At 53.0% G+C, this 16,328-nt stretch overlaps 1 protein-coding gene across 7 annotated transcripts in view; it reads right to left on the reverse strand.

Moving 5' to 3' along the window:
* Positions 1–4,139: 4,139 nt before the first annotated feature.
* Positions 4,140–16,328, reverse strand: part of PARD3B (par-3 family cell polarity regulator beta) — a 432,959-nt gene continuing 420,770 nt past the window's right edge. For all 7 annotated transcript variants that reach the window (XM_064515264.1, XM_064515263.1, XM_064515262.1 and 4 more), the window contains one exon: positions 4,140–7,879. In XM_064515264.1, the coding sequence (XP_064371334.1) occupies positions 7,519–7,879 (361 nt within the window). In that variant the 3' untranslated portion in view covers positions 4,140–7,518. The remainder of the gene's footprint in view (positions 7,880–16,328) is intronic.

The following is a 16,328-nucleotide window of genomic DNA, read 5'->3' on the forward strand; positions in this document are numbered from 1 at the left end:
ACCACGTCTTTCTGGGGCGTTTAGGGCCGGGACCCTCTCCCAGGTTTGGGGGGACCCACCGTAGGTGAAGACCATGTGTGGTTTGACGGCACTGTGCTACCTGCTGTACCATGCGCAGTAGAGGTGGTTGAAGGGCTCCTGCCGCCCAAGCGCCGGGGAGGGCCGTGGCGACGCTCCTCCTCCCGGCCAGCCGAAACCTTGGCCCCCCGGTCCCCCCGGGTCCCTGCTGCCCAGCCGAGGGCCGGGGGCTGTCCCGGGCGCCCTGCAGCGCCTCTCCCCCCCGACCGCGGCTCCTTCCCACGCCGAGCACGCTGCCGCCGTTATGTTCCGCCACAGCCTCCTCTTTCCGCACGAGCCCTGCTCTCGTGAGGAGTATGAGGGCCCGTTTCGTAGCCCCGAGCAGGCTGAAACCCCCCGGTTTTAGGCAGGACTAGCCCCGGGGGACGCGGCGCTGCTGCCGGGCACGGTGCGCGCTCGGCGGCGTTTCCCCGGCGCGTGCCGGAGCGCGGTTGCGACTGCGGGTATCATTAGCATCAAAGAGACCGAGGAATGGCAGCTTTGAGTTAAACAAATGGAAAGCTGTATTTAGGCTCTTTTGCCACATTGTGATAGGGAAGAATAAAGGCTTTTAAATATATTTTACAGCTGCCATTTCTTAGGTTTTTCTGCCTTACAATAGTCGCCACGGTTCTGACTGCGAAGTTGTTGCAAAGGCTTTTTGTTTTTGAGCCTCCTATCACAATAATACGTACCGATTGCCTCATTCCCGAGTTTTTCGTTGGGGTGGAAATTTTGGAAGGGGGAGGCAGGCTGTAAACTGTCCCCAGCTGAGAGGAGGTGCCCAGGGCGAGCAAGGGGAGCGGGCTCGGCCGCCGCGGGAGCAGAGACGGCAGCCACAAAGGGCACTTTAAAACAAGTCCCCTCCAAAAATCCCATCCCGCCTCCATTGAAGTCAATGGCAACATTCCCACTCGTTTAACCGGGAACAGGATCGTGCCACTTCCAGACAGATTTACAGCCAAGCCGTGCTGTAGCGCTCCCACACTGCGTGCACTTACTTCTATTTCCAGCCCTGTTTTAAAAAATTATAGCAAATGCCCGTGGATTTGTGCCTATGAGTTATTGTGCTGCTAATGAGAGGAAGAATTACCCGAACGTGGTGTAGATGGTCATCTGCTGCCAGCGCGGGCGAAACTGCTGGGTCATTCGCTGGCTTAGCACCGCTGCTCATCCCATTAGCGTTTCCATTAGAATTATTGCAAAATGTAACTCAATTTCTCCCGTTTTGGCCAACGAAAGAAAACGCTGCCATCGACACTTGCCCACGTTTCCTGCAGCGGGTTTTCAAAACAAAAAACTAGCCTCAAACCGGAGGAAGCATTTCACTCTTTTTAAGATGCAGAGGGACGTGATGGTTTGGGATTTTTTTTTTTTTTTTTTTTTTTGGTGATGCCTGAACTAGCAGGGTTTCCTGGGTCAGACCTTAAAAAAAAACCAACAACAAAAAAACCCACGTGCTGTTCCTGCATTACACACATGAATGTCACTGCCGTACACCATGTGAAGCCGCTTATGCGCTGCTTATGGGAATAAAACTGCTGGTGGAGAACCCCTATGTATAGGCATCTTTTGCCTTGCTTTTTGCCCAAGGTAACCCAAAATATGGGTGACGGATGGGGAGGGAAGCCTTGAATAGGGCAGGATATTTTGGGCCAGGAATCTTATTTCTAGCATACCTGTCCGTCTGCAGCGGCCGCCTCCAGGAGGAAGCTGAGGAGCACCGGGTGCCGTGCCGTCGGGACGCTGGAGCATCCGATGCCCCGATGCCGGCGTGGGGCAGTGATGCATTTCAGCAGGCGCTGCTCCGCTCCGAGGATTTTGCTGGTCTCGCCATGGTTGCCCGCAGGCCGCCGGGAAGCGGCACTGCCGGGGCCGTGCTGCTTTCCAGCCCCGGGTGCTCCTGTGCGGGGACCCCGGCGGCCCCGGCGGGTCCGGAGAGCCGCGTCGGGCAGTGCCACGCTCCCAAACTCCCCCCGGATTGCCTCGTCCATCCCGGGCTTGGACCTCCAGCGGCGTTCGCAGCCGCAGGGCCTGGCCCCGGCCGATCAAAGGCCTCGAGGCGGCGGCGGCCCCTCTTTTGTGGGGTTTCCCCCCGTCGTGGAATAACCCGGCGCGTTCATTGTTGTGGAAATTGCGGCCTCCCGTGAAATGCCTCGCCGGCACCGGCCCCCCGCCTCCCTCCGCACCGCGGCAGCCGACCCGCGCCCAGGTTATATAATGCGTATTTTTTCCCCGTGATCCCATATCCTGTTAGGAAAAGAAATGTCCTGGTTGCGCAGCCCCAGCCCGGATTTTTTTCTTTTTTCTTTCCTTTTTTTGTCCCGTTCCTTCCCTGTGTTTACGCTCCCACGGGGCAACGTTTATTAATCCAGGGATCAGGACGACTTAAAGCATCCCAGCTCGAGGCCGCGCGCAGCGGGCGTAAAAGCAGACCGCGCCGGGGTTGGGAAGGGGAGAAGCCGAAGCCCGGCCCCGCGCTCTCCCGGCTGCCCCACGCCAACCCGCGGGAGCAGCGAAAGCAGCACTACAGCAGTGTATGTGCGTTTATGTATCTGTGCACACACATATGCACGCATATAGGAGGAAGGGGAAAAGGAGGCTTTATTTACTTTTATTTACTTACAAGCCATTTTCTTCAGATTTCCTCTATTCTTTATTCTCTTTTCATTCCTAGGAAAATAACAGCAGATGAAGCTTCTTAAAACTGTAGCTTGCTGGTTTGAAACTCTTGGCTGCAGTTTAGAGGAGCAAGGCTTTTTACTTTTCTGTACTCTGGACTGAGGGATGCGATGTATGAAAACTCCAGTTTAGCAGAGCCCCGAGATTAAACCGCGTTGCGTAGGTGAGGGTTTGGCGGAGAAGCAGACTGCGCTTCTGAACCAGCACCAAGAACCGGGAGAAGAACGGGGTAGAGTTTAATGCAAGTTTACTTTTCTTGTATGAATTTTAATGACAGCTTTCACGGCTGCTCCTGTGATTCATAAGAGAAAATTAAAACCCCACACCTTGAAACTCATATGACAATGCTGCTAACATCTCGCAGTTGCCGGCGCTATCTTGGAGACCCTTTCAGTCCTGCTTCTATGCCACATTGTCTTCCGCACAAAGCGCATTTTAAATATAAAACATTGAATGTTCATTGCTTCTTTATACCATTTTTATTCGCTGCCTGCCGGAGGCAAAGGGCACGGTTTTATACGGAATCCTCACTGAATGTCTTATTTTGCAATTTTACTCCGCTGTACATATTTCCCCATAAATTATTTTCTTTCACATGCAGATATTTCCCTGGAAAAGCGAGGCAGGCGGCTTCGCGTGTGCCAGGATTTCCATGGCACACGTAGCCACCCCCCTGGCTTGGGTTGGTTCCTCAAGCACGTTTTGGGACCCTCCCAAAAATTAATTCCCTTTTAAAGACCGTGGTCACCTCTTTGGCCGCCCCGGGTGGCTCAAGGCATCGACCTTCCCATCCTTCCCTTTTGTCCTTTTACTCTTTCCCTTCATTCATGTTTCTCCGAAGCAAAACAAAGTTTTCATTGCAGCAATGCTACGTTTTCCCTTCTCCCTGTTTTAGTGACTTTTCACTTAAATATCTGCTATTTTGAAAATTACATCATATCTTAACCGCAGCGCTCCTGCCTGCCCCTCAGCGTGCTCGGCAGCCCGCAGCTCCGGTCCTGCACGCGTTCACGCTTGTGCCTAACCCGGAGCGTGCAGGCAGTGTCGCAGCTCCGGCGAAATGACCCACGCGCCTCGCGTTCAGCCCCCGCGTGAAACCTTCCAGGAGCGCTGAGCCTGCGGGGAGCCAGCGCCGCAGCCGTCTCGCTCCTGCTCAGGGCCAGGAGAGCAGGACTCGGCTCTACAGCTGAAGGCAAGGCAGGCTTGAGAGGGAATCAGCCTGAGCATCACCAGTGCTTCTCCCACGAAGGGTTTCCTCCCCTGTATAAAGGTCGTCTTACCACCTCCGATCCGTCCGGATCGCGCACCATCTGCTAAGAGCGAATCCCACCCAAAGGCGAGGAGGACTTTGCAAGTGCGAAGAAGAGAAAGACTCAACGGACAAAACACATAATCGTACATAGTCTTAAAGCCTTTATTTTAATGCAAAATAAGACAGGTAAAATTTATATAGCCATATGTAACAAAAGATCAAAATCTTTGATGTGGTCCTAGAAAAAAACCCTTAAAAATTGCGTGTTGGATTTCTCCCCCCAAACAATCGCGCGCGATTCAGCAGTCGCCGGTTCCAGACGGGTGTCATGAGGACCCCCAACGCCCGCCTCCCCCCAGCAGCGGCAGAGCGTCTCCCGAGGCGCCGTCTCCCACGCGGGGCCGGCGAGCAGCGCGCCAGGACGCTGGCGAGGCTCCCCCAGCCCTGCCGCCGCAGCGCCCCGGGACGCGGCCCCGGCAGAGCCGCCGCCAGGACTCGCCCGCCGCACGGATAGGCAGACCCGCGGCGGCCCGGAGGAGGAGGTAGCACTGCTCATCCGTAAAGGAGCTAGGCAGCACGTGAAGCTGCTTGTAGCTCGGGAAGCTGGCGTGAACGGGAATTCAGGGCTGCACACGCTTTTTCAAGCTGGAGCCTTTTTAACACGCAGCTCCCCCGCCTTGTCCCACGACTGCTGTTTCTCCGTGTGTTCCAGCGGTGCCAGGAGACTTTGCACCACCATGAATCACTGTGGTCAAGCCCGCTCGCGGGCCGAGGTCGCGGCTCATGAGCGGGTGGTTGCTGGGGAAGTCCAGGCTCGTTTTCGCATCCCTCCATCCTGGGGCTGCTCAGCGCGGCTGGCCGGGCGCCAGGGTGGTGGGCTGCACGCCGCCGGACCTCCCCGCGCTGCCAGCGCCGGCACGCTGCAGCCGCACCGGCACGCCGCGGGTGAGCACGCGCGAGGCAATTACGTGTCAGGAACGTTTCAGACTCGCGATTTTCCCAAACATATGGACATATGGGGAAAAGAACAACTTGTTACTTAACGGCTCTTTTGGATTTTGCAAGTGTGTATTTTCAACCGTCAGTTGTAGCACCTCGTGAATTCTGCACGGTACATATTTTTCCACAATATGGTGCTAAAATCATACATTTTACACTGCGGAGAAGCTGACTATATATACTGTAGTTACACATTATACTTTTGAAAATACCGTACCTCTACCAGATATTAAACGGGCAAACGGCAGTTTTCTCCCAGAACGGTGGCACCGGAGGTCAACGAGATGCTCTGCAACACCCTCTGCCCTTGGTCCCCCAGCTAGGTCTGGCTGCTCCTCCTTCCTAGCGCCTCACCTGCAGGACTACCCACAGATTACACTCATATCACTCTTTTTTTTTTTTTTTTTGGAAGAGGGAAGAAACTCCGTACGGATCTAAAGGCACCACCTAATAACCTGCGGGGTCAGACTAACGACTCCGAAGGCGCTGGCTTGCTCCGCCGGCCCCGGCCGCGTGGAGCGGCGCAGCCGAGGGGGCTGCTAAGGGGGACTCGGGTTACGGGGACACAATTGCGCAGGTCCTACACAGGCTATAAATATCGCAGGAGCTGATTCCATCTAGCTCTTACTTGGCCCTGGCTCTTGAAATGCTGTAAGTAAGTTTTGTTCGCGGTGCTGCGATGCCATTTGCAGGGTTAGCTGAGAGTGATTTATAAAGGCCGTAGCTTATAGTCAGAGCTGTTCTTAATTGTGGCCTGGCTTGATAAAGCCACTGTCGCAAACATATAAGTTTCTTTACAGCTGGATCAAATGTATCAGGGGTTATATTTCAAGCAGGGAAAGGAAAGTATTTTAATTTGTTTTCGCTTCACTTTCAGCGGGCCTTCATGACACCACCAGCTACCCCGCGGCTGCCAAGTCCTGGCTCAGCGTCCTGCGGCAGCTAAAACTCCTCCGGGGAAGCACGAGGCCGAGCGCGGCACGTCTGCCGCGGGCAGGGTTTCCTCGGGGAACGCGCCTTATTTACGGAGGCGCCACGAGACACGGCGCTGCATCCGGCCCCTCCCGCCGGGGCCTCTCCCTGCTGCCCCACTAGGGGAGAGGGCAGAAAGCAAGGGAGCAGGGATGGAGCGCACTCGCTCCCCAATTGGTTGCATCCCTCCCCCTCCCCTCGCCGCCTCTTGCTCCGGGCTGGATTTAGTCCTGCCTGCGCCCCGGGGACCCGGCCCTGGAGCTGACCCACGGAGATGTCCCCCCCAGTGGGGGGGCGGGCGGGGGGGCGGGCAGGGGGGCGCACGCGGCGGCTGGGGTCATGCTGGTCCCTCACCAGCGGCCGGTGGGACGGGTCCTCGCCAGCGCCGTCAGCCCCCGGCCAGGACCCGGCTCCCCCGGGCGAGGAGAGGAGCCCCAGCTGCCCAGCGATGCTCCCCAAAGGCGGACGTTAAGGACACTTAGAAACTTCTCAAAAAATACTTCTCTGGGTGGCAAGACTGCATGGCTTCCCCGTGGCAAGAGCTGGCGGCGGATCCCTGAGCGCCCGCGGCCCCGGCGGGCTGCAGAGCCTCCTGCTCCCGTCCCCAGGCCGCCGAAGCCCTCCCCGGGCTTTCCTTGCCTTTCCCCCACCCCGGCTCTCAAAGCCCCCTCCGTGGCCGCGGGGACCTGAGCAGTTTGGCACTTGGCACCGGCCCGGGGCCGAGCTCCCTCTCGGGGGCTGCCGGGGCCCTGCCCCGAGCCGTGCGGGCGCGAGGCCGTCAGCCCGGCCGCAGCGGGAGGGAACCGGGCCGCCCTCCCCGAGCGGAGGCAGCACCTGGCAGAGCGGTAACTCAATACGAGTCACGGGCTCGGCGCCCGCGGTCGCCTCCTCGGCAGCCTGCGCCTGGCTCACGGGCACGGCGAGGGTGGCGCTGACGGACAGCGGCTGAGGGGCCCATCCCCGGGCTCTGCACGCAGGGAGCGCACGCCGCGCGAGCGAGGGACGCGCGGGTGCACACGCAGGCCCAGGCACGCGCTGCTCGGGCGGCTGCCCCGTCCCCTCGTGAGCCTGCCCCAGCGCGGGGCGCAAGGCTCTGCGCTCGCTCCAAGCGCAGCCGGTGCAGGAAGAGGAGGCTCCCGCTCCGCGAGAGGTCCGCGCCGCCCCCGCTCAGAGGCTCCGCGACCGTGCTCTGAAGCAACCGCGGCGACACCGGCGCCCGCGTGCAGGAGGACCGCCGCGCGCTGCGCAGGTGTAACCGGACGCGGTAGATAGCCCTGAGCTGTACTAAGTGTTGCGCTTCGTTTCTAGCGGCCACTTTCTATTTTTAAAAAGTATTAAAAGTACTCAACTGTCCGGTACCTCACATACTCAAAACCTCACACCGTACCGCACGCGGCTTCAGTTCGCCTTTTAGCGAGCCTCCACCCCGAGCCCAGCTCAGCAGGAGCGACTCCAGGTCAGGCGCCAGTCCCGCAGGCCGCTCCGCTGGGGAGCAGCTCTACAAGGCGACGTCCGGCAGGACCCCGCCGGGCCGCGCTGGCGAGGCCGGTCCGTGGCTATACAGCCGCCGTCACGGGGTTCTTCTGCCTGGGATCCTGCTGCCGGTACTGGTACTGCTCCGCGCCGGTGCCGCGGTGCCCCGCTCGGCCCGTTTCGCTGTAAGCCGGGGCGCGGTGGGGCTGAGGCGGCGAAGGCGGCACGTCCTGCCGGAGGGGCCCTTTATGCGGGCTGGCGACGGGCTGGGCCGCGTAGTACTGGGGGTACCGCAGTTCTGCCGCTCTCGCGTCTGCCGCGCGGACGTAGCTCCCCTTGGGCGGGTGGCCGACCGGCTGTCCTCCTTGGTAGTACGGAAGCTCTCTCTCCTTGTACATCACCCGTGGCCCTGTTAAATATTCCAGTGGCTCTGCAGGTCCACGCCTGAGGGGGAAGAACATAACAAAGCACATAAAAAGGCAGTCTGCTACGCCGGCGACGCGTTATTGTGCTTGGGACCCGTGTTTGCTTTGGGAAAGGAAACGCCGCCTCAAGCATGACAGGTCCCGATGGGTCAAAAGAACTTGTGAAGGGTATCCAGCCTCCCAGCTGCAGGGCACAAAGGCTGCGACACCCCGGACGCGGCAGGAAGGCTCCAGCGCACATCAGAGCCCCCCGACAATGGGAGCCCGGGAGCCCCGCGGCGCCCAAAGGCAGCCACCCGCCCGGAGGGAAACAAAGCGCCTTCAAACAATGCGCGTCTCACTCAGCCTTATCTGGCCTGAGGATAAGCAGAGGAGTTGGGTCTGCAAGTCTGCAAATCCCATAAGCTTTGCATGCACAAATATTCACGCTTTCCAAGGCATTTCCCGCTATTTTTTTTCCTAACATGTCAGACTGTAAAACTTTCCAAACGCCACAGTCGGAAAAACTGGAACTCCTGGAAGAAACACCAGGGATGTCAGTCTGCAATACCTGCGCTTAATGGGCAAGCGGCCAAGGCAGGGGTGGGGGGGGGGTCAAAAAACCTGCTGCGATCTGGAAGGCCTGACGCTACACCAGCTCTGTAACTCGCCTGCATCAGCACAGATCTGACAAGCTCTAGTTCATGCGAAAGGCAACATATGAACATGCCATCCCCGAGGATGTGCCATGGAGTCTGCTCCACACCTTTCTGCATCTTAATTCCATGATTTGCACTAATGAAGGATTGATATTTCTTCCTAGTACAGCTTAACTTGTGATACCTTGAAATGGCAAAAATAATTGTTCTCGCAGTCATGTCACCAGAGCACCCACAAAAGTTCAACTCAATTAGGAGTTTTTGCCAGTCTGATTGCAAATGTCTTTGCACTTTGGGCAGAACCTCCCATTGACTTCACAGGAAGCTTCTTTCCGAGTGTGAACTGAAGGAAGACGGCAGGGTTTTGACCCAAAACAGGGGGCTGAAGGTATAACTCAATTACACCTGCTCTGTGGGTTTGGGACTAACCTCATCAACTGTTTAAAGATAGTTTGCATAGATTTATTAAAAGGCTCATCCTTCTTGGAAGGCAGATCAGGTGTTCACAATTTGTCAATGCCTCTCTTTTCCTCACGCACCGCTTTTACAAGCATGCTTCCCGCCGCTTAATCGGAGCTCCCAGACGCCACTGGAGCTTGTTTTGCACAAAGTAAAACAAAACATGTGGTTTTCTGCTGCACTCGTTTAAGCCCATGGGGTAAATCATGGACATAGGCAATGAACAAACATTATCTGCCTTGAAATGAACCTACAATTCTCCCCCAGGAATAACTTAGTGCAAATGTTTCCTGTTTAAAATGGAAAGAGCAAAAGGAAGAATTCCAGGCCTTGGACTTTTAGGACCCTATGCTCCCCAGAGACTTTGCGCTTTAAAAACAGAACATTATAGAAGACAGGCACTCCTGCCCCCCCCCCCCCCCCTTGTGAGACAGTCCAGACAAAGTGCTGAAGGGCCCGAAGCCACCCTCGGAGGCACTAAAAGGACTCTTAACTGCATCTGTTGAGACAACTGCTATCTCTGCTCACACACCTACGCCTTGCAACAAAGCCTAATCTCCACGGCAGGCAAACGAGTTGCTCCGTGCATTTCCACACCAGGAACGAAGACAAGACTTGCTCGCTAGTCACTCCCATCGCACTCAGCTTCTAATTCCTCCATGAGCAAAAACGCAAACTTCCAACCGTAAAAGGCTTCTGCAAGGCTATGAACTGCTCTGTGTCAAGCAGCAAGCCAATAGGAACAAATGTCAAAGCTCCACCAGTTACCTTATAATATAAGGATAATGCTCAAGATCCTGTTTATTACATTTTAAAACAAGTTCTTATTGGCAGCTATAATTAACCAAATTCTTGTGGAGCACGTTAAAAAGAGACTGAACTGTTACAGGGCTTGGAACCTGACCCAGAATTCACTGAAGTTATGAGGAGCTAGGCAGCTTTTGGACAGAGCTCTCGCTGCAAAACTGAATTATTCTAAAATAACAAATTCAAAACAAATTGGTACAGAATGACTGCTGAGAGTGGGACCAAGCCACGAGCATCATCTGCTGAACCTTCAGCACACAGCCCATTCCCCAGGTCTGGAGGCTGCAGGCAAGGGTGAGGGATGTGTTTTCCCATCCAGCCGGACTGCTCAGCCCTTGAGCAGGTTTTCTCTTCTTTCTCTTTCTCTCCGGGAGAAAAGCCCTAGGAGAAAGCGTGACGATGCTGCCGCCAAAGCTGGGTCGTACAGAGAGCAAGCACATGCAGGCAGCTTTGATCTACGGCTGCGGAGGGAAGACGTGCCGGAGCAATCGAAGCACGAGCGTGACACAGCCCCTAGGCACGTACCCAAGCAGCTCAGGTTTGTGCCATCAGGTCTTCGTTGCTGTTACAAAATCAGATCCACCGCTGGTTCACTTACAGCGATACCATCTCTGGTTGCGCAGGCAAACTGCAGAGAGGAACACGTGGGAACGGCAAAATCTTTCTTAAAAAAACAAGAAATATCCAAGCCGTTCCCTCTCAGGCCTGTTTTTTCCCTTTTCTGAGGGTGAAACACCCGTGGGTGGTACCGCGCTCTGCTGCGTCTTCCTCAGGGTGAGGGATGAGCAGCTGGGAGGAGAGGTCATGTGGGGGGACGAGGCTTGAATCCATTTCACACGGATCCTTTAGGAAAGCCCCAGGAAGACAGAAGGTGCGTGACTTTTTGGCATCAACACAAGCAGTAAACTAACCCATGATTACGGGAAGCCTTGCACAGGAGCAAAGGCTGGGGAAATGCTCGTAACTCTTCCCAAAAGGCAGCTCCGGGCAGCATGACCAGGCAGGGGGAAGCGTCATGAGAGACACCCTCGTGGCTCTACCACGGGATGCCACACTACCCCGCTCACTTCCCTGGTGACTCCAACCAGGGTTGGGTGTGCAAATACACCCGCGAGGAACGACCAAGCCTTTCTTCCCATTTACGACCAGCACTGCATGTTGAAACTGAGTTAATTTCCTGATGATTCATTCTTCCCCATGTACCAGCAATGCCCGGCGCAGTCTGCTCGTGGGGAGCTGCGTGCAGCGTGAGGAACCAGCCTGGGGACTCTCTGACACGAACCTCCATCTGACAAGTCTTAAAATAAAAGAGACAACAGCTGGGCCCTTCCCACCCTAAACGCTCTTTCAGATTAGCCACCAAAAAGTCAATCTTTTTAAGGCAGAAGAAACATCTACAGATGCCAAGCTCTGGCTGTAGAAATGCTGTCACCACGAGGAGTAAGTCTGGGACACCAGGGGCAATCCTGAAGCGGCAACCCCAGACAGAAAGAGTAGGGCTCCTCTAAGCAACACCGCTTTCACTTGATAGCTCAGAATGTATAAGTACATGCTATTGTTTATCCTTAAAAAAAAAAAAAATCACCGTAACAACTCAAACCAAACACTTTCTACTTGGCAGCCCCTTGTAGATGCTCCGCTTGTTTGAAAAGCAAAACAAGCCTTGCCTCTTCTCTCGGCGGAGACCGGCACCTCCGAGGAGGCCCTAATGAAATTCTTCTCCCCTCCCCTTCTGTTTTTGTTGGCTCCTGATGAGTTCAGAGTTCACAGGGCTGTATCACACCTCCCAAGTGACCCACAGTTTGGGGGTCAAACCAATAACCTCAAGTGGAAAATCAGTGACCCAGGGGAGTGATCGAAAATCCACAAATTGGGTCAAGCAGGTCCAGCCACTCAAAAGGACCAGGCCAGGAGCGTGCCCTCTGAGAGGACATGCTGAGTAGGAGCTGCTCTGACCGTCAGCTGTTTTCCAGATTTTTGGCCAGTTGTTTGACCTGGGGGTCCAGTGAAATTAATGGCAGGCAGAAGTAGGGAAGCTGACACGATATCCTGGGAAGGAACTGATCTCAGAGCTCGAAAAGTGTTTTTGCTGGTAGTTCAGCTCTGCTGGCTCCCAGTGGAAGATGTGGGGTCAGTGATGCGGGTCCAGCTAAAAGCAGAGGCTGCCCATGAAGGAAGCAGTGAAAGGGAGGTAGGTAGAGGCACCACCTTCAAGAAAGGAGTCAAACGGGTGGCACAGTGTGAAAACGCGCTCCCCAAAGACGTCATGGGCAAGGTGCCACTTACCAGGATGTTCACTATCTCAGCTTCCCCTACAGAGGAATCACAGGGCGCACACAGGGAACTGCAAACACGCCTGGCCACGCTGGTTAGCCTCTGCAGCGGTTTATCTTCTAGGTGATCAGCCAAACAGGAACTGTGCTCCATTTTAGGCTTTAGGAGCACCCAGTAGCCTTGTCCAAATAAAGCAAGTGACTTGGGATTAATCTTCAACTAACACTACATGTGTCATTATTTTCTTTATGGCAAGTAAAGCTTGAAGTATTTTGTTGTTTTTTCTATCTTTGCTTTATTTACCTTCTAAGTGCAAATGATATGAAGTCTAATATTCTCTGGCTTTGCTGCACAACTTTTGGGAGCTTCTGGGATTATTTAAAACTGAACCAAAGGATTCAGAAAACCTGACAAAGGCTTCCTTTACTCAAAACGTTATTTAGTCATTGAAGTCAAATGGGTATCTGTAGGTTTCAAAAAACCTAACTAAAAATAGTTTTTGCTTTCAGGGGTTCCATTTTTTTTAAAAGCTCGCATTTCAGTAATTCCTCAGTTGTCGAGAACCTCACAGGGTAGACTGGCCTAAATACCTGATGTTTAAAAAAAAACAAGCAGAAAAAAACCCATTTCATTTCAGGTTTACTGTGTTCATTGTTAACCCCCATTTGCAGGTCACCTTTAACATCAGCCACGAAGACACATGCTTGGGTTATCTGAAAGCAAAAGAAAGCAGAACGACGGTCTGGCTGTTCGTGCTGCGTCCTGTCATGTGGGGGGCTTGGATTTCATCATGACAAAAGAGTTTTGCTTGCCTCTGTTCTTTCGGGAGAATCACAGAGGTCACCTCTTAGTACCTGGTAAAAAGCAAGGACGGGAATGCTCCCTTCTTACATCACTATCTCCTTCTAGCTGCTGCGGGAATATTCTGCAAGGGATATATTCTCACAGGCAAAACTGCCTTCTTGCTTTGTCAGGGAAGTACTTCGGGAAATAAACTTCAAAGACAGCCACAGACTAAGAGGCAAATGGAAAGCCCACATTTGGCTGCAGCCTCTTTCATGTCTAAGCAAGACACACAGAGACTCCGGGTGATGGCATCGGGCAGCTCAGGCTGTGATTAAAGTACTGGAGAAAGCAGCAAGGTCCTATCTGCGTCCAAATTCTCACTACAGAACTCCACTGCACGCCTCACGACTGCGTGCTGTTTGTTCTCAGCCAGGGGGATCTACTTTTAAAGAAGAAAGGAGAAGCAGATGTAAGAATCGAATTATGCAAACAAGCAATCTTACAGTATCAGATACACTAGTTTGTCTTTATGAAGCTCTTCCCAGCATACACTAAAAACAACTGACTGAAAAGGCCATGTAGCCCCTCTCTCTCCAGATTCAGTATTAAAGACACTGCAGTGCTGTTTGTAGTCAGTGGCACTAAGAACTTTTGTTGCTTAATATTCAATGTGCATATAACTAAAAAAAAAAAAAAAATCACTGCAGGTTTTTTAAAAAAATCACTACATGACTCGGAGCTTCATTAAAATCTGTCTCTATACCTTAATAGGCTAGATACTGCTATAACAAATATTCTGTGCTGCTTCAGACCAATACTTCCCATAGCCGATGATGGGTTTTGCATCTACAAAGCCACAGGAAATCAAATTTGGTATCCTCGCGCTGGGAAGGATCTGCAGCACAAGGAAGTGCTCTGCGGCTGCTGCCTGCGAGAGAGGCTCGTACCTCTCGGTAGAAGGCAGATGTCTAGCAATGTCATCCTAACCTCAAACACACCACACACACATTATTTATGGGCTGAGCTGGTGGAGGTGCTTTCTTCTCCTGTTCTTTTATCAACAATGCAAGGCTAAAAAATCAGATAACGTAAACGAATACAATCCCTGGCTCTCATGTAGCACATGCCACGCGGAGAGAGCTGTTTTTAGTTTGAGGACTGTGTTTGGAATTCCTTCAGTGTCAGGTTTCCAGTTACCAGCCCCTCATCCCTGGGCCAGGCACGGCTGCGGTTGGACAGGATTAGCAGAACACTCTGCGATGAATATTACATAGTTTTGACTGCTATAGGCTTTGCAGACCCATAAAAATAATGATCGTTTCATGACCTATGTTACTGGGGAAAAAAGAATGGAAAAATCTCTCTCCCCTTTTCAAAGGATTCGTATTTGTTTTGGATTTGGAGAAGGAGGGACCCATACAAGCTTGCTTGAAATTCAAGCAAGAGTACATTTCAGACACAGTGCAGGCCTGATTTTCTCCTCTCGCGTGCGGTTTTACAAAGTTTAACAGTGGCCGACTGCCCTGAACACACGAGCTTATCCGCACAGCTTTTATCTCTCTGCATATCATGGCTTTGAATATTTAGAAACAAACACAGCAAAAGCAGCACAGCCCTGGAATGCAAGTGTACAGAGGTATTTATACGAGTCCAGTTGAAGTCTAGCCTTTAAGTGCCTGGAGAACAAGGCCCTTTTTTTTTTTTCTTTTTACTTGCAGAGGATGAAATTCTGAGAGATGTTGGGCCCCATTAGCTCCCTGGGCAATTACAAGGAACCGGAAATATTTGGGTGTCCCACTTGCCTTACATCTGGAATCAAGCATAGCGTTTAGTGGGATACCAGCTCTCCACACAGATGAGTACACCGCAGAAACAACAGTGAGATAGGGAAACACTCATCTGACAGATTTTAAACTTCACGCTAACTTTATGCAAGATTTCTTGTGACAACACGAATGGTTTATTTTGCACGCAAGCAAATGGATTGCTCCGACTCCCTGTCGGAGCGAACGGAATCACAGATCGGTTAGCATCCGAATTTCGAGCGGTGGTTAATTAAAAACCCTTCCCCATCACCAACAAAGCTGTAAAACACTTGCTGTCACCCCTTTGCTCCCGCGTTAGTTTATTTTCCACGGCAGAACTCAGGCCAGCTCCCGATAATCCCACCCTGCAGGCAAAGCTCCCCATTCTTCCCTCCCCTAAATCCAACCTACAAATATAAGGAACTGCGATAATCAGGATTAAAAAACTCAAATCAACAGCAACAAAACCCAACTATGCTAGCTGGCGCTCTGGAAACGCCCAATACGCATTCAGAACAAGGAGGCCCATAATCCTCCCTACTCAATTCCCACTGGTTTTGTTCCTATGCTCTCAGGCATGGTACATCCCTTCTACCGGGAGGCACAAAACGAAGTAGCACCTATTGAACAAGACATCGCTATTCTGTGATCTCTTCAAGCTTAAAGGGATCTTAAGTAGATTGGTACTTTAAGTAGCGAGTCATTACAACATGTGTCATTTCATGTGTTACTCATTATTCAACACAACAGAATACCGTGTGAGTCATTAACCTCTTGGCATCGGCAACCTCCTCCCAACGCTAAGCGGTCATGCTCGCTGCTCGGGAACCCCGCGCTCGCGCTCGGCCGGGGAGGGACCTGGCCCACGTCTTCGGGTCCCTTCGCTCTTTTGTTCTGCAGCTCGGCAGAGGCCGGCAGCTCTCCCCAGAGCCTCAAAGGGTCCTCGGCCGCTTGGTCTTTGGTCTCCTGCCTCACGTTCCTGAGAGGACGAGTGGGGGCTGAGGAGCATCGGAGGGGAGGAAACTTCTTACACCTCTGAGAGAAGCAAACGCTTCGGCTTCTGGGCCAAATCCTGCGTTTGGACCCAGACCTGTGCTGATGCCGAGCACCGCCGGGCAGAGGCAGAGCTGCTGGCACGGGGCAGAGGTGCTGCCGCAAAACCTCCGCGCGGTCTGCATCTGCTCCCGTCCACGCCGTTTCGCCAAGTGCTTTCAAAGACACATAAAACCAAACTCTCTTCTCTCCTCATTTTTCACATGAAATGAGTTTAGAGCACGGCAATTATTCAGCTGTGCTGTTAAAATGATTTTCAACAAATAACAGGAGTCATTAACAGAATCTTCCTAAGTAATAACAACCTGGGCCCAGGTCTTTACTATTCAGCCGCTGGGATCTTAACACGCTGTCTGATCTTTAGTGGGCTAGTAAAAACCTGTAAGAACTGGGTATTAATGTTATTACCAAGCTTTTAGGCTTTTTTTTTTTTTAAGAGCATCTCTCATTTAAATTAGAGCACTCCTTGCAGCGCTTTCTCCCATTGCCATGATGAAGCATGGCTGTCAATTCTGCCTCCGACTGCACAAACTGGGCAGTAAAATCATGCTTCAATAAAGAAGGGAAATGATTTTTGAAACCGATTGTAGCTGGCTATTTTTCCCTCCATTTTGTCGTTTCTGGGTCCAGCCGCTCTGCTAAACGC

Source organism: Dromaius novaehollandiae, chromosome 7, assembly GCF_036370855.1.
Source record: "Dromaius novaehollandiae isolate bDroNov1 chromosome 7, bDroNov1.hap1, whole genome shotgun sequence".
In the NCBI taxonomy this organism is placed as follows: Eukaryota; Metazoa; Chordata; class Aves; order Casuariiformes; family Dromaiidae; genus Dromaius; species Dromaius novaehollandiae.